The sequence below is a fragment of the Dunckerocampus dactyliophorus genome, chromosome 20 (genome assembly GCF_027744805.1).
Source record: "Dunckerocampus dactyliophorus isolate RoL2022-P2 chromosome 20, RoL_Ddac_1.1, whole genome shotgun sequence".
Classification (NCBI taxonomy): domain Eukaryota; kingdom Metazoa; phylum Chordata; class Actinopteri; order Syngnathiformes; family Syngnathidae; genus Dunckerocampus; species Dunckerocampus dactyliophorus.
Window position 1 is genome coordinate 727,977 of NC_072838.1, and position 20,145 is coordinate 748,121.

The following is a 20,145-nucleotide window of genomic DNA, read 5'->3' on the forward strand; positions in this document are numbered from 1 at the left end:
TGAAAGTCACATGATGGTGCGGCTGATGGGCTGTCACACTGCGTCGCCATAGCAACTAGCGCTCTGGGTCGATTACAGATTTAGAAAATGCATTTTTAGGACATGCCGGGGGTACAGTGTGTTCTGCAGGGGCAGTCTGTAAGTGTCAGACGAAGCGCAGGTCCGCCTTGTGCCAAATGACGTCCTTGGCCAGCTGAGAACATCATCACTTTGGGTCACATGTGCACATATTTGATATATCACATTTTCTCAAAATATAATTTAGTAATAAATGATGGCTGTCGGGTGGTTGACTGTGGCCTATTATTAGTCCAAAAATGTAGTAAGATAAGTTATATGTAGTACTGTGGTCACCAGGCATCAGTCATGTTATGAGACGCTGCATGGAGACTGGATACTGAACCAGCAGAGCCCAGCCCACACGCCATGGCCGAGACACACACGTCATGGCAGACACACGCCATGGCCGAGACGGACATGATTGGGGGAAAAAAAAAGTTCTCCTCTCATTCCATGTGGAAGTGGTAAGTTTTTGGTGTCTTTCTTTTCCACTCCGTTTGAAAGCAAAATAGCAACTGGCGCTCTGGGTCGATTACAGATTTGGAAAATGCATGTTTGGAAATGTCGGGGGCGTAGTTTGTTCTAAGTGTTTTTAACCTTTCACATCCAATCAAATCTCCATCAGTCTGTCGGTATTGATTGACTCTGCTGTTTGATTTATTTACAACACTGCTTTACCTTCAAAATTACGTCTAAATGTCTTTTTTGTGGCAGCAAATTAATTTCAAATGGTTTCATGTTCACCTTTGGTTTACATTGTCCTCCAGCTGGTTAAAGTCCTCAGTGACTTCTCTGTCATGGTCTAGTAAGCTTTGTGTGGGATCCAAAACCTGAGACGTGCCGAGTTCTTCAGCCAGGCTGCAGAAGGACTTGAGCTGAGCCGCCTCCTGCTGCAGCTCGGACTTCACCTCCTGTGAAAAGACAAACATCAATCCAAACATCCTGGAGCTTCCCAGTCACGTCTATAGATTTCCACAGACCTCCACAGTCTGCCTGTAGTCCTCCACGCTGCGGTCAGGCTGACCCCCTGGGCTCAGAGCCTTCATTCGGCCCTGGATGAAGACCCTCAGGTCGGCCCCCAATCGCTCGTAGCTCTCCAACGTGGGCAGCAGTGTCTTGAGCGCTGCCTCTCGCTCGGCTTGGATGGCCTGGGCCGCGGCGAACTTCCGGGTCAGCTCGTCCAGGGATCCTTGCAGGCCCGAGGCCGTGGAGGCGTCGGGGCTCTGAAGCAGCTTGGAAACGGAGTCCCGTGTAGCCTCCACGCTGCCCTGCCTGGAAAGCAACTCTTGGCAAAGTTTCTGGTTGAAAAAAAAAAAGAAAATCCAGCAGACGGCACGTTTCTTTTACAAATATTGTAAAGTTGCAGATTATTACACTAAACAGTGTAATAACGGGAAGGTTCTCCTACCTGGTTTTGGGTCAGGGCGTCTTGGAGCGCCTGCACAGTGGGCTGGACTGGTCCCGCGTTAAGGACCAGCGTGTCCAGCCAGCTGAGCAGAGCCTTCAAGCCCTCCTGCACGCTGACCGACTGGGCCACCGCCATCTGCAGCTGCTCAGCCCGCTCGGACACGGACGCAGACAGCGAACAGAACCTCTTCTCCAAACCGTCTGAAAAGGAGCGATCCAAATACATGACAGAAGCAGAGGTTGTCATGACGCCATGTGATGGTGTTTACCTGCAGCGCACAGGATGTCCACAGCCTTCAGCGAGGGAGACTCATCCGTGCTGACCAGAACTCTCCCCGCTCTTTTCACTTTTTCCAACTGGACCGAACGCTCGGCCAGCTCATCCTGCAGCAGCTGAGTACAGAGAACACGCTAGAAGAACAGTGCCGACAACGTGCATGCACACATCCACTGCATTTTTTACCTGGACTTGTCTGAGGGTGCTCTGCAGGTTCCGGGGGTCTGTGTCTCCACTGGGCTTGGCTATGCTTTGGTTCTGTTCTTGAGTGCTGAGCCACAAATGTAGAGAGACCACCTCATCCTGGTACTGCTGGTATCTCTCCAGAAGACCAGACAGGCGGCCCCCCAACTCTGCTGACTACAAAAACATTAGAGGAATTCTAAAAACTGTTCTGATGCGTGCATAAATGAGTCCTTTTGGGTCCAATAAAGCTCCGCTAATCCGCATGCTCCGCTCACCTTGGCGTGCAGCGACGTGTATCTGTGGTTGGCGTCCTGCAGCTTGGCAGCCACCAGCTGCTTGGTGCCCTCCATAGCCTGGTCCAAGCCGCCCGCCTGCTCCAGGACTCCCTGGACAGAGTCAAGAACCTTCTGACCCGATATGGAGATGAAGCGCAGGTCCGCCTTGTGACAAATGACGTCCTCAGCCAGCTGCCAACAAAATCAAGCATATTTGTACAGTCGTCCCTCGCTAGATCACACTTCCAATCCAATCGCTCCCTCACTACGGCTTACATTCGCTCATATTGACTCTGACTACTCTGTTATGACCCTGCAGTGATCCCGGAGCCTGAGCAATGTGACGTAAACAAAGAGTAACAGGAGTGTAAAGCTGACTATAGGGGTGTTATTTCATGTCTACAGATCTCTAATAATGTTAAAAGTGTATTTAGAAGGTTGTAAATGGGTTTTCTGTCTTACTTCTCTTATTATGTCTCCTATATTGGGTAATAAAGTGCGTAAAGGTGACAGAGGTTTTAGAGGTATTATTTCATGTCGAGAGGGCTCTAATGTTAAAAGGTGTATTTAGAAGGTGGTAAACAGGTTTACTATGTCTTATTTTCTCTTATGTCTACTATATTGGGTAATAGGGGTGTAAAGGTGACTATAGGGGTGTTATTTCATGTCTAGAGGGCTCTAATCATGTTAAAAACCGTATTTCTAAAGTCATACACAGGTTTTCTGTGTCTTATTCTGTTTATTTATGTTGAGTCGTACTTTGCTTTAAATTTACTTATGCCAATGAACCACTACAAACAAGGGACAAATCAAACACTATTTTTAGACACAATGGTCTCTCTGGTGCAGTGAGTGAGCTAACAGCGCCACCTATCCCCGAAATTCTCAAAGCGAAATCTGAAATTTGTTTTGTTTTGTATTTTAAAATGAAGTTAGGGCGTGTGGTTCTAAAGTGCATAACTATGTAACAGTTCACTTTTCTGATTCGAGGATGAGGCGGTGAAAGTAATCATAATAGTATTTCATTAATTACACTTTCAAATCATCCCGATGTCATCTAGCACAAATACATGAGAAAACATAATATTATAAATATATTATGAAGTAATATAAAAAGAAATAAATACTGTATATTATGAGGCACCTTTTTCAAATCAAAATCAGCTTGAGGATTACTTGGAAAATGTCTGTGCTTTTATTTTATTCATGCATCTATATTCTCCTAATTATTTCAATGTAATCCATTTTTCCATTGATGTAATTTTTATGATTGAATTCATGATATTTATTTTGTTGTACAGCTATTATCATTTCTACTTAAGTAAGCCATGTATCAACTCTTCCACATGCTCCGCTGCTTCTAAAGTGGTAATAGTTAATGCAACACAGGAAGTGAAGGGGTAGGATCAGATATGATCTGCTTCTTCCTAATCCTTCACCAACACGTTGAATGCGCCAGGTGGTATCATGTGACAGAGCATCTACAGGAAGCACTATCATTTGGAAGCAAGCGACGGTCCACCTTTCTGTGCTCCTCCAGTCTGTTCTTCAGTTCCTGTGCATCCGTCTCTCCTTTCCCCAAGGAACGTAGCTCCTGCTCGCTCTCTTCCAGCCAGGAGCCCAGAGTTCCGTGCTCCTGCAGGAACTTAGCCAGCTCGTCCTTCAGTGCCTCAGACTTCCTGAGTCGCTCCTACACGTGGCGACACATTGGAGATGAAGGCCCCACCTCCAGGCAACAATGTTCCAGAGGGGATACCTGGCAGCTCTGCAGCCTGCCCTGGTGCTGAGCCTGCAGCTGGTCCAGGGTGGCCCGCAGACGTCGCTTCTCCTCAGGAGGAACCGTGGAATCCGGCTGGTCCAGCAGGGAGCGAGCCGACTGGGCGATGCGGAGAAGCTGGGCCTGTTGAGACTGGAGGCGCTGGAGCTTGGCCTGTGTGACGGAAGCCCAAACACTGAAGGTCGTAAAGATGTGGAGAGATGATACAGATGCTGATGGAGAAGACTCGGACCTGCAGCGCCTCCGTGTGGGATGCCACGGTGCAGTCGGGCTGTGAGGTGGAGTGGTCAGTGACGTCTTGAGCTGCTTGGTTAGGAGAGGACTGGAGGTCCTTCAGCAGAGAGTCGATCTGGACTTGTGTCTCCTGCAGCTCCTCAAAAGCTTTGGCCTGAACAACCATCAGCAAAACATCAAACAAAAAAAAAGATGGGCTATGTTGGGTGATACTGCAAATGTTGGTATCAATCTGATGCCAAGTAAATGCAGATAGTGATCCTGAAGATCCTTGAATGATTATGCCTTTCATTTGTCCATCATGAATATCATCGGAATAAAAGACAAGCAGATGGGAGGGATTTTAAAGATGTCTTCTCACCCTCTGTGTGTTGTGCTGCACGGTGACATTGATGGCGGTGTCCAGCTGCGATGCCAACGTGTCAGCCGAGTCCATCAGCGTGCTGTACTGGTCCTTCAGACGCGCCAGCGCCACCTGCAGCTGCTCCCTCTCCTCTGGGCTCAAACTGTCTCCTCGCTCGACCAGGAAGTCCTCTACGAAGCGGATGGCCTCAGCGACGTCTTCCGCTCTCGTCCGGAGGTCCTTCTGGACTTCCTGGGTGGCACAGAGCGACAGAGAGAGACACACAACACGCTTGACTAAAAGTTCTAAATAAGATCTCTTTGAAAAGATCTCCCACCTTTAACTTCTTTTGCTTCTGCTGCAGGGCGTTCATGTCGTCCGATTCCGTTCCTGCTCTCTGATTGGCCAGAAGGCTGGCAGCTCCGGCCAACCACATGCTGAGGCCTTTAATCTTCTGAGAACATTCTGCTTTCTGCTGCTGCACTACCTGAAGAGATGGAGAGGGAGCGCAAAGCCAATTATGAATAGAATAAAACATTCAGTGTGGTGCACTTTGCCAAGCGTTGAGCTCATTGTGTCCAGACACACACACACACACACACAATAGAAATCACACAAGGCAAATGTCTTTATTTCTTGTTTTGTTTTCCCCCCGTCGCACACACGCAAGCACGGTGGTGCGGCAGGAGGAAAAGCAGGTGAGGAAGCTGTTACCGTGGCGACACAAGCGAGTCCCTTCAGTGGCAATCTGGAACAGCAAGGCAAACACGTTAATAAACACGTGTTACATACACAAAGAAGCATGCGCAGAAAAGCAATAAAAGCAGCACAGGTTTGATTTTGGGTTGCTTCTCCTGCTTGTGTTTGTCTTTCCTGTCTCCTTATTTCCCGTACGGGGCGGAGCAACGAGGCACACCAGCAGCCACTTGTCAATTTGTCTCGCTTTTAAGCAATGATTGGAAAATCCTTCAGTATTGATTCCATGCATGTCTTCCCAGTACGCCTCCAGTATTTATCATCTTTGCATTCGGTTCCCCTTTAATATTACGACGTTATTCTCGTAGAATTACGACTTTTTCTCCTTAGTTTACAACTTTGTAGATATATAATATTTTGACTTTATTGACTTTGATTATTCCATTTTTGCTGCTGCTGCTGCTGTTCATAGTTATACTTGTAGGAAGTGTTGTGGGCTGTGGGACAATGTGGACACCCCTGCCCTACATCGAGGCATGCACAGTTCATAGGCACCTACTTTTAGCCCGGAGAAATGTGACAAAAAATCCACCTGACTGACTGGGAACAAACAATGAAACATGATGATGACTAGTTGATGACTATTTCTTGTGAGGACTTCATATTGGTTGGTCCTCGGACACAGAGGAAAGCCCTGGAGGTCTGTGAAACTATGTAATAACTGCAGCAGACAGTAACAACTGAAGCAACGAGGCCAGCAGGAAGACAGCGTAGGAGAACGTGCTCTTCTTAAAATGAGGCAAAATAGTTTTAGTAGCATCAAGTTGAAATCTTCAAGAAAACACTTTTTTTTAAGTGAAAATATACGAAACAAAACAACGAACAAAGTTGGAAGATTAATTGGCAGAAAAGGTTATAATCATAATTACAAGAAGAAAAATGTACACAATCTTACAAGCATAAAGTCTAATTATGGGAATACAGTCAGAATTACAAAAAAAATGTACAAGAAGAAAGTTGAAGTAGTGGGAAAATTTAAAAACAGTAGAAAAAAGCTGTATTTTTAGGAGAACAAATTCAAGATATTTTTAAAATAGCAGCATTCTAACAAGAAAAAAAAGTCAATTTCATGAGAATAAACTTGTAATCTGTAAATCCGTTCTTTTTTAAAAGTCATAATTTGAGAAACAAACAAAACTAAAAAAAAGTCGGAATTTCTGAAAGCTTAAGTTGGGGAAAATAATATTAATATATATATACAGTCAAAGCTGTCTTAGCGGCCACCTTTATAGAACGGCCACCTGCCTATAGCGGCCACTGAAAAATCCCCCGCAGCAAATTTACATGTTATATATACTGTAGACCCTGTGTATAGCAGTCACCTGTCCAAGGCGGCCAGCGGCCACCCATTTTGTCTCCCTTGGTCAATATCTGACTGCATATAGCGGCCAAATTACCGACTCAAGTAGAAGCTTCATGCACGAAAAAGTTTTGTTTTTCAATCAATGAAGGCGTCGTGTGTAGACTTTAATTACTGAGTCCTAGCTCAGTCACAATCATTCACAAGATCCACACAAACTGTCAGTTGTTCCACATAAAAAAAACGTCTTCTTTTGAGCTTGTTATTTCCTGGTCAAACATGTAACTTTAAGAGCATTTGCACCAAAACATTACCGCAAAGTATGCTGGGAACAGGACGTGCTCCCAGCGACGCTACAATAAAAAAAAAACATACGCTAGCATGCATGCGGCAGCGGGAGCAAAACTGAGTTGGGTTGTACTTAATTGAAGTATTTTAGAATGTACTCACGTTATTTTTCATCAATCCTCACCCACAAATTCATCAAAGTCCTCATCTTCTGTATTCGACACAAACAAAGCCGTCTTCTTTTCCGTTCGCTACTAGTCTGTTAACTTGTCAGTGTTATTCAGCTCCGAAGCAAAGAAGGAAACTTCTCCTGTTGCTTCTGCCAACTTTATTTCTTGAACGCGGCCACCAGACAGCAGCTCAGAACACACACACATCTCTCAGCATCGTCTCTCCTTCCTGCTTGCCCACAAGGCAAAGGTTAAACAAGCCCCACTACATAGCTGTCCAGCCAATGCCTGTAAGAAATGACACCGTTTATTTCCTGGTGTGCACTGGTCAATACTGTAATGCCGCTTGTTGTGGGGAAGGAGAGACTCACGTCGCCGATGCACTTTAATGGCTTTATTAACAGCGGAGAACACTGCAGGACTTTACATCCACGCCAACATAAACACACTTCCCAACTCTCTCCAAACTCACAGCTAGCACTGAGCCTAGCTCTCCTGCTCGGGACGCCCACCGTCACTTCCCGTCACTTCCTGATGAACTAAAGCTGTAATGACACTCTGCCGTATAAAAAGTAAAATATGAAAAACAAGCGTTAAGACATTACTAGCACAGCTTTGTTCTGTGGGTGGTGGATATATTCTATCAGTTATTATTAAGCCTCTAGCTTCCTTTTAGTAAGTAAAAACCTTGGCTATGATTGCACTACATTGTCATGTAGACCTACAAAGTACACTTGGAAGAACAAGAGGTGAATAAATGTATTGCAACTGATGTGAAACTGATGAGGGGTAGGATTAAATAAGCTTTGCTTCTTCCTACTCCTTTTTGGACATGCAAAATTGTGAATTGTACTATGTGATGTGCTAATGTTTGACTCATGCATGTTCAGGATGAATTAAAACCATGAACCATGATAATAACAAGCCTAGTAGTGCTCTACAACTTTTATCCGCAGTCCCACAGTGCCCTCTACTGGTCAAAATTATTATTATTTTTTTTTCCCTCTACTGGTCAACATTCAAACTGGACACCAACCTATCTATAGAGGCCACCTGTCTATAGCGGCCACTTTTGCAGACTCCCTATAGTGGCCGCTATAGACAAGTTTGACTGTATATTAGGGTCAAAAGTCAAAATATTACAGGAAACCAATCACAATACTATGAAAAGAAAATGAAGATTATTTAAGAAGAAAGTTGAAATATTGCTTTGTCACTTCAAGTATATGACAAGTTGCACTGAGATGCACTTTGCGCCTGGAATATGAATGACTTCTCAGCACATCTACAAAAATCAAAGCAGCCCTTGCATCCTTTCAGTTTTCACTGGAAAGAGTTTGATCCGTGTCAGCAGGTATGCTTCCATCCAATAAGCATTCAGCTTTGGAACCATCGAATACTCAGTGGAGTAAGCATTGTGTACATTGTGTTGTTTTTCAAAGCAGTGCTCATGTGATAACATGATAAAATAACATTTTGAAGTATTAGTAAGAAAAAGCATGATTATTCCAAACCAAACCAACGCCATCATCATTTTCCAAACCTCTCTCTCCCTCGCACTCTGCATCCGTCTGAGCTTCTCCGCCTCGTCCTCCTCTCTCCCCCGCCGGCGCTTCTCCTCTTCTCGCCCCAGCTGGGCTGAGAGGGTGTCGGCCCGATCCCGGGCTTGTCCCGCAGTGCTGTGAAAGGCCCTCTGAAGCTGCTCGAGCTGCCCCAGGAGCCGCCTGCTCTGCTTGGGGGCCCGGTCCTGGGCCTGCTCTGAAATGAAGACCTGGATGTCCAAAGCCACGCCACTGACCTCGCTGGAGCAAGCCGTCAGACTGGACTGCAGCTCCTTGCAGACAAGACAGAAGGAATGATGAGACATGGACACTTCATTCATCTGACAGCACTGTGATGATCAAACTTGCCTTGCAAAGATGCAACTGATGTGAATGTTGACCACGGTCATCCTCCACCTTCTCACTTCCTGCCATCCCTTCAGACATCTCAGCTTCCATCTCCATCAACCAGAACAGAAGAGCCTCCACTCGACCTCCAAGTGACTTCAGCTCAGCTGTTACTGCCTCCTGAGGGTTTGGCCAATCCAATTAAACACTAAGGAACCGTAGCAAGAATCTGCTTTCAGCCCAGAAGACCTACCTTGTGTGCATCTCTGTGCTCTTGCAGGCTTCGTAGAACATCCCGTGATAGCATCCTGGCAGCCTGGTACCCTTGGTCCAAGCTTCGTTGGTCCTTTTCAAGAGCCAGTAGGAGCTGGTCAGGGACATCTTTGGAGTGAGGCTTCAAGAGTTTCTCAGCAGCTTCAACGTCTGCCGCGATCTCAGGCTCCAGGTCACGCAGCTCCACATCCAAAGCCTGGTAGACAACATGCTGGGTCAACAGCGAGCCACCTGCATGTCTGTGTGGAAGTACTACCAATTCATCTACCTTTACTAGCCCAAAATCTAAGAACCAGTAAGCCAACCTAACCCATAAGCCAGAACCCAGAACCCTAATGCCTAACCCGTAACCCATGAGCCTGATGCCTAACCCCAACCCCAACCAGCAAGATGGAAATGCTGTTTGAACTTATGGTGGACTCATCAATCACCTGCGTCTGTCTGATGATGTCCTCCGAGGCGGCGAGGCTGCATCCGACCACCCGCCGCTGCTGCTGCTGTTTGAGCCCGACCTCCACATGTCCGACCGTGGAGACCAGCGCCACCATTCTCTGGTCGTGCTCCAACAACTCTTGGCGCACCAATGAGGACTGGAGACACAAGAAGAACATTTGTTCATGTCTTTAAATGTAAATGCAGAGCGTGATGTTGCATACCTTGTGAGAAGGGGACACCGCTGCTTCCACGTCACATGACGTCACGTCTCCATTATCGCCTTCTCTTTGATGAAAAAGCGCAGCACGGAGTTCAGGTGATCCCAAGTCAGTACAAGCCTCTTCTGAAAGGATTGGTTGAGCTTCTGGAGACCAAAGTAACTGCTGAGCTTCACTTTGAGGTTGCAATTCAAGACGTTTGGTAGTTTTATCTTCTGGTCGGTGGGTCTCCTTGTCTGGTTCTGGTTGTGTTCTGGAAGTCTGAGACTGACTGACCACAGGTTGTAGTTCATGAGAACCAGCAGCATTTTCTGAATGGATTTCTTTGAGATGATCCTGCATCGGTTCCTCGGGGTTCCAGCTTGGGTCCTCCATTGTAGAACTTATCTGTGTTACCTTTCCACCAACGAAGGCCCCAGGGTCTCTGCCTGCTGACTGAGTGTTGGATTCTCCTCGATGGGCCATTAAGTTGTCGCTACCAGACGAAGCTTTCAAACTCTTGGACTTTTTCTTTTTACTTCTTTTACCTTCCACAGGTTTAACCGCTGGAAGGGGTTCTTTTTCCACATTCTCTCTGCAGTCCCTCACATTTGCAATGTCTTTGTCCTCTTTAAAAGTCTCCTCACTCTTTGGAGCATCGTCGAGTCTCGTGACATCACCAACATCTCTGATACTTGCAATCTCCTTCTTCCTGACCAATGCTTGTAGCTTCTTGTCACTCACTCCCGCTTTAAACACCTTTTTGAGGATGCTCTCCTTGGCTTTGGTCGTCAGGGTGGCTTCCTGTTCATCTGGCAGGCTGCACTTTGGAGGTAATTCCTGCTCAACATCCTGACCACTGACTGATTGCTGATCAACTTCACTCTTCTGCTCCTTCCTCTTGTCAACATTCACCGTGTCCTTTGACATTTTTGTAGGTTCTTGTCTTACTTTGCTATCTTCTGTCTTTGATTCTGTGTTGTCTTCCTGAGGAGGTCCACTGGTCTGACTCTTCTGTGTTTTAGATGCGTCTTTTTCTGGTTTCTCTCCTGCACTAGCTTGATGAACTTCTACTTCTTCCTCTGTAGTGCTTGCTTTCTTTTTACTCCATCTCTTGTTCTTGCTTTTGCTTTCTGTCTCTTTGGCCAAAGACTCCAATGGCTGCTCTTCCTGCTCAATGGCAGGACCAGCCTTGCTTTCAGTGTCCAAGGACGCTTCTTCATCATTCCTCTGTGCAAAATCCCCCATCCTACGTTCCTTGTCACTCGGGTTTACTTGCTCCTGTTCCTGAGTGTCACCTGTCGTCTCAGCTGTTCTGGAATCAGTCAGTGGTTCATCAAAGCCTTTGACCAATGTACTGCTCTCATCAAGAGATCTACACTGCACCTTCTCAGGTTTCCCATCTGACGCTCCACCTCTGTCCTCTTCCTTATGTTTGTCAGTGCTGTTGGCAAGTGCTCGAGTCGATTCTGCAACCAAACCTTCAGGAATGCTTTCTTCTCGTCGATCATCTCTGGTATGGTCTCCTTTTGGCGTTGCACATGTTGGTGTAGGAGCCTTGTGTGATTTGGATGTGTGTGTCTGTGGTATGGCCTCCTGGATGGCTTGCTGAATTCTTTTCTCAACATTTGTCGCAAATTTACTCAAAAGGTCAATGGATCGGTCTGGTTCCAGTAGAAGGTCTGCCCCAGATACAGGCCTTTCCATATCAACCTCTTCATTTCTATCACCAGATACTTCAGAGGCCAAAGTCTCTCCACCACCCCATGAGAGCACCTCAGTGTTAGGACTCAGAGGGGTTGAGGATATGTGTTGAGGGCTATGTGGACTATGTGATGAAGTGACAGTCCAACTATCATCATCACTTTTTACCTGCAAAGGAGAACCTTTCTCATGAAAGGCTGAAGCCACGTGACTGGAAACAAGTCCTGAAGCGACTGCATCGCTGAGATTCAAGACACGTTGGCCTGTTGTTGGATCAACTAAGCCGCCCTTCAAAATCTGGTTGGTGGCAATTTCTACAACCATGTCTTCTGAGACTAGACCTCTTCTCAAAGCTTCAGGAAGAGGAAGCCTTTCTCCAGTGGTGATATCAATGATACCTCCACTGTCTGCCTGGCTTTGGAGAAGTCTCAAAGCTGGAACTGGGTCAACTTGCTTTTTTGCCACAGCTTCAGGAAGAGTCAAGCTGCTTCTTGTCGTATTCTCAATCCCTCTGATGGCTTTCACCTCCAAAAAGCGTTTGCCCGTTTCAATGTCGATCTTACCCTTTTTAACAAGGTCAGAGTAGGGCACAGTCAGAGCGGTTTGGGGGTCGAGCACCCCTTGTGTTACTGTGTTAGAAGCCATGACTTCATTTGCAATCTTCTCTTGGAGAAGATCCCTAGAAACAGCCTCTGCCAACGTGACTTTATAGCTGGAGTTGGAGTCAAAGACAGCCCCCGTTGTTGCTTGTAAAGCTGCAGCCTCTGGGTTTGAGGGGCTGACTTTTCCTTGGCAAGCCCGCTCTAGTTCTTCCAAGCCAGGAGCGATGGATCGAGCTACAAGACCTCTATCCACAGCGTCAGAAACTGACAGCCTCATTCCTGAAGCATGATGTATGATCCCGCCCTCGGCCACCTGTCTGAGCAACACCTGATATGCATCTCTGGGGTTTATTAAGCCTTTTTTAGTGGGCTGTTCCAGAGGAACTGGACACTCAGTCTCTGGATCAATAACACCTTCCATCTGTAGCTGCAAGCTAGCTTTAGTGAGGGCTACTTTTGTCCCACTGACCTTTCCTTTGTATGCCTTCTCCAGCGCTAGTAGTTCTTCTCTTTGATTGTCTTCTGTCAGCCCGAGGTTTGATGCTAACGTGACAGAGACTTTCTTATTCCTATGTAGGTCAACAACACCCCCGGATGCCACCTGGGCCTCCAGCAGTCGGGCTGCAGTGTTAGCGTCGATCAAACCGGCCTGGGCTGCCTCCCTCACTCCACAAATCTGACGTCTCTCTACATCCACAATTCCTGCCAGGGTTTTATCAGACTTGAGGACACTCCACATCAGATCCTCATCTAAGAGGCCTTCCTGCATGACATCATCCAGGCTAAGTGATTCACCCCTTATGGCATCCAGGAAACCCCCGAACAATCCTGCCTGAGCCATCAATTTGACCACCGTGTGACCAGGAAGCATCCCCTGAGCGACCGCTTCATCTGGGAGCAACTTTTCCCCGTCTTCAGTCAGCAAACCTCCCTTTGTGAGATCCAAGACTAATCTTGATAGCTCATCATCATCCTCTTGTTCCCCCAATGCTGATTCGGGGACATCAACAGCAGGTTTAGCTAGCTTGGAGACAGGTACTTCCTGTGTGAGCATCTCTGGTTTAGGTGGAAGCTCATTTTTCAAACTCTTTCTGGATTCTAGACTTTCTGTTTCTTCATCTTCAACTACCAACAAGGGTTTAGGGAGCCACTTGTTGTCATTTTTATTGTCAGAAATTTCTTGTGTTCCGTTGGTTACACTGGGCTCCAAAGCTTTGTGTGGTGTGACTCCATTGGAAGTTCCTTCTTCAGCGTCGGCCTTTTCCGTCACACTCAGGTCTTTGAGCACATCTCTGTCTCTTGCCTTCAGGTGATAAGCGTTAACCAACTCCACCAACTCAGGGTCTAACAGCACCAAACGTTTTCCGGAGTGTGCATCCACATAGCTGTGAGTCACGAGGTGAAGGAGCAGCTTGTGTTTCGCTTGCTGGTCAAGATCCAGTCCATCTGCCCCCACAAGGTGTGGCGGAGCTGATGCAAGAGGGGAAGAGCTTGAAGAAACCCAACTCAAGCGGTTCAAGGATGGGGTGCCTGACTGGTTCATGTTGAGGAGAAGGTCTGGTAAATGGATGTCTTTGAGACAACGTACGACCATAGGCCCCAGGACTTCCTCAGCAGCCGTACTTAAAGGCAACAGCTGGAGAGTTTCTGAGTTGTAGAGCGCTCCGATTGCCTTCCGCTGCCTTAGGATGCTTCGTGTCAACTCCCCTGAAATGGCCCCTTGTTGAAAAGCCTCCACGACGGACAGGACTTCACCAGATTCAGGCCAAAGAATTCCCATGAACGTCCAGAGAGATTCCAGTACCAACAGAGCCAGGGGTGAGGAGAGGAGGTCCCTGTCGATACTCTCCTCCAAATCGAGACGTTCCATATTTAAAGGGTCAAGAATGCCGCCATTTTTTAGCTGCCGCACAAACAAGGCACACGCCAGGTCCTGGTCCATGAGCCCGTGGTGAACCGCCTCGTGAACTGTTAGCCGGTGGCCAGATAGGGGATCAACAATCCCGCCAGCAAACAGCTGAGCTTCGAGGAGTCGCTGAGCCACTTGGCGGTCGATCAGACCTTCCTCGATGGCGCGGAAGATGCCTACTTTTCTTCCGGAGCGGAGGCAGACAGTTCCACCAGGCTGTTGTTTGACAGGAAGAAGGAGAAGACCCGAGTCATCATCGCGGACGCAGCGCTGTTGTAGCTCGTCAAGGCTTAATTTTTCAGCTGTGTTTGGGTCAATGAGCTCTTTGTGTTGAAGCCTGGACTCAAGTTTGGTGAGGGTACTAGAAGGCAGGAGGTTCAAGTCTTCTTGCTCTAAAAGTCCTGCAGACCCTTTCAGTTCTAGAATCCGAAATCCCACCTCCTCTCTGACGAGCCCAGACTCCACGGCTGCAGCCCGCGTGTGCACATTCAGCAGCGTGTTCTCTACCAGCAGCAAAGCACCCTCCAGTTCCGAGAGGGACTGCCTGGCCCGTGGGTCAATCAGACCTTCAATCAGACTCTGATCCAGGGAAAGGCTGACAGTGGCATCGGGAGAGAGGAGCCCCCCCGTGTTGATGAGCTGGGCCTCTAGCAGAAAATGACAGGTTTCCTGGTCAATAAGACCGCGTCGGGCTGCTTGGAAAACTGGGAAGGTTTCCACCGTTCCCAGGTCGATCACCCCAGCGATACAATCATTCTAAAAAAAAAAAAAAAAAAAAGAGGAAAAAAGTTGAAATCACAAAATGTACATGATAGGATATTATATTTATTTTATTTATTTATTATCCATCATATAAATAAGCTTTAAAGTAGAAAATGTATAGTTAATTCTAGTTAGCGCATTAAATTTGATTAATTAATCTTGGAAGACAAGCATGCACTGAAGCAAGAAAGCACATGAAAGAAGCACCAAATTACAGTAAGAGAAAGATAAAACATTCTTACGCAACATGACAAATTAAATGTACTGTAATGTAATGCAAGCAGTACTTACCGTACGTGCACGTCTAGTTGAACACACACTTTTAACCGGCAGAGCGAGGCACGACACGTGAGAAGCTGCTGGTTAGCGTTGTAATGCCACTCCAACCTGACTAACCTCGACACCACCCCCACCCCCTTTGTGAAAGGAAAGGTGCACTTGTTTGGAATTTTGCCCATCATCCACAATCCTGATGTGAGACATGAACACACGTCTTTCTCTTCTCTGCGTGTTCTAAAAACAGATAAAAAGAGGCAGCTAATTAATGCACGTAATGGGACGCACCCATTCCACCTAGAAAGCCTCCATTTCCATCATGTGAGCTGCATATGAAGCACATTGTTATTATTATTGTTATTAACATTGTTACACCCAAGAACTACCTTACTGGCGTAGTGACACCTCACCACACCACAGCGGCTAGCTACTAGCCGGCTAGCCGCTAGCTTCAGCACACGCTAGCCAAAGGTAACGCTACATATTGGAGCTGTGTTGTTGTTTTTGACGCTAGGTGTAGCGTTCCTTTCTATGTTGCTATGTGAAATCAAAGCTGCCAGAATAGTCCAAGTATGACATGTTATCATGAATGTACCTGTTACTACACGCTCACAGCATGGATAGAAAACCACTAAACCTCCTTGGAGCTTTTTCAGATGGCTTTATAGTCGAAGTAGGTGTATCCCATTACGTGCATTGTTAGCTCCTTTATGCTAACAGTTTTTCTGTGTTCATGTCTCACATAAGGATTGTGGATGACGGAAAGAATTCCAAAAAAAGGGCACTTTTCCTTAAAAAGTCTCCTCATGACAGAACCTGACGATGATCAGGACATCCACGACGCCTCCTCGGGTGGCTGTTAGTCATTTTCAAGCTGGTTCCAAAGTGGCACACGGTTAAAGAATTGCATGAGAGAACACAACACAAGTCCCACACACGCACGCACACACACACACACACACACCCGTGATCTGGACACAACATGCTCATGGTGAGGTGGCATAGCTAGCCTGTGGTGCACGTACGCAACAGCAAAGCAACACATTTGAAAAGTCAGCTTACATAACAATGAATCAATCAGACCACTCCAGGTACTCATTGTGTTTCCATTTATATGTGGTGGCCTGCCACATGTACATTTGGACAGATAGTTTTTTGTGCTACCTGTTCAATGTGGCTAATAAACACATTATAGTGGGACTGTCTATGTGTGTAGCTTGTGGTCTCATGTCCGTACAGTAGGGGGCAGACCTCATACGCACCTGCTCTGCCAGAGAATAAGAAGATGGAGCAGGAGCTACGCACCTCAGTCGGAAGCAGCAACGTAGCCACATTGTCGCTATATTTAGCGAGTATTCATTCCCTTTAGATTCTGTTTTTTTCCCTGGTCTTATTGGACACTTTTGGAGACTAAAATGAAAGCACGAACCACGCAAGCCCCCTAAAAGCACTCACAGGTGGCTCTGTCTTGCTTGTGACATTAACAAAAATACAAGAAGAAACAAGAGAAGGAAGTTGATTTGTATTTCTAAACATTTTTGTTTTTTCTGTGTCCCACAATGTCCATGAAAATGACATGCAGATGCATCGTTATGGAAATTAGACAATGGGGGGAGCACTGCACGGTACACCTGCGCACTCTAATGAGGGGGAGTCCAAAGTTTTTCCACAAAAAAAAAAGTAGATCAGGTTGTTTGTGAGGAGTTGACACTTAAACGTTTATGTTAATGTTTAAAAATATCACTTGCATAACACTTGCATTCAAGCACAAGTGTATGACAAGCACTGATGTCATTTCCTTTTTGACAGCACTGTCAAGTTCAGGCTGGTATCTGATGCGATACTTCCTGCACATACGCCTGATGTGTCTGGTAAAGTTCATCCATGTAGTCTGTCATAACATAGCTCATAGCATACATACAGTACGTGCATCAGAACCCTTCATTTCTTTTCAAAAGGTAGCAGCATCATTTACAAGATACCCAATTTCGTTACAGAAATGTGTGTTTTCTACACTTGCGTTTGTTAGACTATTATTTCATGATGGACTGGAAAATGTGTCCATTGTTGAAATCTTTGTAGTATGTTGCCTTGCCTTCGCCTGGGTGAAGACATGGCACGTCTTGTACATGTGCCATGTTTGATTGCAAATGCTAACTGGACGTGATGCGCTACGTAGCTATTTCACTTCCATACTACTCAGGTATTATGTGTCATTACCTTTATTGCCATGTTGAATTGAATTGTGAATGATATCAACTACTTTGATGACCTGTAAACGTTGAAATACTGATGATGAGTGTTTAGTATGCTGTAGTAGTTCTATGTTTTATAGGAAGAGGTACATCCCTTGGAACTTGCATGCTGAAAAGGCGTGTGCACCCCTGATATCCATACATACTCTGGGGAATATACTGTATATCTTTTCTATGTTTTATGCACAGGGACAGTAGATGTCTGGGACTGGGTCATTTTAAAGGTAACAGTGTGATGGATGCTGCTGGAATGCATGTGGTGTTCATTACCTGGGCAGCCCCGTCAATGTGATTGGTGGTGATGGTGAGTTAGTGACATGAGTGCAGTGTTCCATGCCAGGGATGTGTACTTTTTGTTAAACCAAGTGATTGAAGGACATTTTGAACATAAACTACATGCACACATGCATTATAAGCTTGGAGGAAGTAATATTCATAGTCATAGCAACATTTTCTTTCCCTCTCTCCTTGTGTACTGGAACCCTTCAAACCCAGACTCACCTTTCTCTCCTCCTCCTTGGCAAGTTGTCGCTCCAGCTGCTTTAGCTGCTGCGTGGATGAGTCACACATCTGCTTGTAGGTGGACCTCAGCTGGTTCAGCTGGGCCTCCACGTGGGCACGCTCCTCCGGGGACAGCCTGTGCGACAGGGACGAGAGTTAGAGGGCTGGCGCTACAGGGTGGATGGTGAAGTGCAGACCCGCCAACGCTGTACGAGACGCTACTTTTTTCTCACGCTTTACACCCTGCGGCTTATCAGTGATGCTAACTTACGCTCACGTTCTTATCTCGCCTGCTTCAGAACAGACCTTGTGTGCTTCCTGCACACACACACTCCTCATGGAAAAGGCAGCAAGTAAAGCATACGGTATGTTGCAGCGTTGAAGTTCAAGGCTTTGCTCATGTCTGCCAGCGGCACCAACGGCTTTGGAAGACTGGACTACAGCGTGATGGAGAGGACAGCACAAGCTCAAGGGCTAATTTGCCTCCAGAGCAAAGTGACACAGAGCGACAACGAAAGAGAAACTGACCAAGTAAAGCGTGCGATGAAGGAATTATTGGGCTGTTCAATTACAACACTGAAGAAGATGACTTTAGTGTGCAGGAGGAAGATGAAGGCAGCAATGACTTTTCTGCTCAGCTCCTGTTTAACCATCCTTATTACACACACGGGTTGGAAAAAAACATTTATTTCATTAAAAGTAGGGATGCTACAGTGTGATCAGGGTTTGATGCTGCTGATTCCAGTCATCCATGAGTGATATCGGCTGATACTGATACAGATCAAATTATTAACTGTAGATTTTTCACTGTATTTATCATGAGTGGTGTTGGCCACAGCCGCCGTTAAGCAATTACGTAATTATTTCAAAAATATGCTTTAGGTGCGGATTGTCTTTTCCTTTCCATTTTTGTTCTATTTGACGCAAACCTAAATTGAACTTGATGCATGTTTTGTAATAACACCAATCCATGGGAAATAAACTGTTCAATAATGTATTTTTTAGTTCATGATAATTGCCATTGGCTGGCCACCAGTCCAGGGTGTACCCCACCTGTCGCCTCAAGTCAGCTGGGATAGGCTCCAGCATACCCCCGCCACCCTAATGAGGAGAAGCGGCATAGAATATGGATGGATGGATGACAAAATGAAGAGAATAAAATACTAGAAATAAATATGTTATGAAATAAAAATGTGTGGTGCATGTGTGTGTCCAACTTTCATCACTATTGGAGCTGTCAACTATTGTTGTAATTGTACACTACTACTACTACTACTATGTACCAAGCACATCTCCACTTGTGCTCATTTGCCATCATACAGTATGAAGTCACTATAGAGTTGCAGCAAATATTCTTTGAGCCTTCGGTGAGCTACTCATCATCTGGCGAGCTTGGAGACCCCCGTGATAGTATCACCATCAGATTAAACAAATAGGACAAGACATCATTAGCATCATGACAACAAGACAGCTCCATTGAAAAAGTGACTATGTAGCCCATGAACGTGATATCCACTTCCCTCCCAACTAACTGCACTGCTTGGTACAAAAACAAAATGTCACTGTGATAAAAGGTCCAAAGACCAGAAGCCAGGCGGGTATCGCTAGCTAGCCAGAGCTAGTCAAAGCGTGTAAAGGAAGGACCAACGACAGTAGGTTTGATAAGTGAGTGATCAAACAAGCTGGCATGGATTGGAGTAGTCTGTGTCAAGCTCAATACAAGACGTGTCGACCCAGCAGACATGTAGGATTCGCCACCGCACACCCATCGGATTTTGCCATCAGCTTTGAAAGTTTATCGGCATACGCCAATTGTTTTACAGACACTGGCCGATATTGATCGGTGGCCGATCGATCGGAGCAACCCAAATAAAAAAATCTGTGTGGCTACTAAATATCCTTTTTTCTCTTTAAATTTAGCAGGTGCGGCTTACATTGCGCTCAATAGTCTGGAAATGACGGACCTTTTTCTCCTTACATTGTGCCTTTTTGCTTTATTTTTCCCATTTTTGCTCTTTTTTTGTTGAATGTGATTTCTACAAGGAGCAATAAAACAAAAGATCTTCTGCACAGGTGGAAAAGGCATAGATGTTGCCAGGTGTGGAAGTGAGGCGACAAAGAAGAGGTCTTACTTGCTGGCCCGTTTGGACAGCAGGAAGACCTGCGTGCTCCTGATGGCTTCGGCTACGTCGTCTTTCTTGGCAGCCAGCTGCTCGCTGATGGCCTTCAGAGGAGAACACACACGAAACATGATGGGAGCTGTTGTGTA

General features: G+C 46.2%; 1 protein-coding gene across 35 annotated transcripts in view; it reads right to left on the reverse strand.

Moving 5' to 3' along the window:
- Window positions 1–20,145, reverse strand: part of macf1a (microtubule actin crosslinking factor 1a) — a 188,640-nt gene that overhangs the window by 72,764 nt on the left and 95,731 nt on the right. For 33 of the 35 annotated variants that reach the window (XR_008567184.1, XR_008567182.1, XR_008567181.1 and 30 more), the window contains 18 exons: window positions 20,009–20,100; window positions 17,877–18,012; window positions 9,892–14,838; window positions 9,667–9,825; window positions 9,216–9,431; window positions 8,984–9,142; window positions 8,617–8,907; window positions 4,897–5,046; window positions 4,578–4,811; window positions 4,215–4,370; window positions 3,962–4,135; window positions 3,728–3,895; window positions 2,206–2,397; window positions 1,931–2,104; window positions 1,737–1,860; window positions 1,469–1,668; window positions 1,041–1,358; window positions 805–971 (listed from right to left, as the gene is read on the reverse strand). Coding sequence is in view for 26 of the 35 variants with exons in the window: in XM_054763861.1 (XP_054619836.1) it covers window positions 805–971; window positions 1,041–1,358; window positions 1,469–1,668; window positions 1,737–1,860; window positions 1,931–2,104; window positions 2,206–2,397; window positions 3,728–3,895; window positions 3,962–4,135; window positions 4,215–4,370; window positions 4,578–4,811; window positions 4,897–5,046; window positions 8,617–8,907; window positions 8,984–9,142; window positions 9,216–9,431; window positions 9,667–9,825; window positions 9,892–14,838; window positions 17,877–18,012; window positions 20,009–20,100 (8,057 nt within the window). In the remaining 9 variants the exon portion in view is untranslated. The remainder of the gene's footprint in view (window positions 1–804; window positions 972–1,040; window positions 1,359–1,468; window positions 1,669–1,736; window positions 1,861–1,930; window positions 2,105–2,205; window positions 2,398–3,727; window positions 3,896–3,961; window positions 4,136–4,214; window positions 4,371–4,577; window positions 4,812–4,896; window positions 5,047–8,616; window positions 8,908–8,983; window positions 9,143–9,215; window positions 9,432–9,666; window positions 9,826–9,891; window positions 14,839–17,876; window positions 18,013–20,008; window positions 20,101–20,145) is intronic. The other 2 variants (XM_054763869.1, XM_054763870.1) reach the window with 1 other exon arrangement.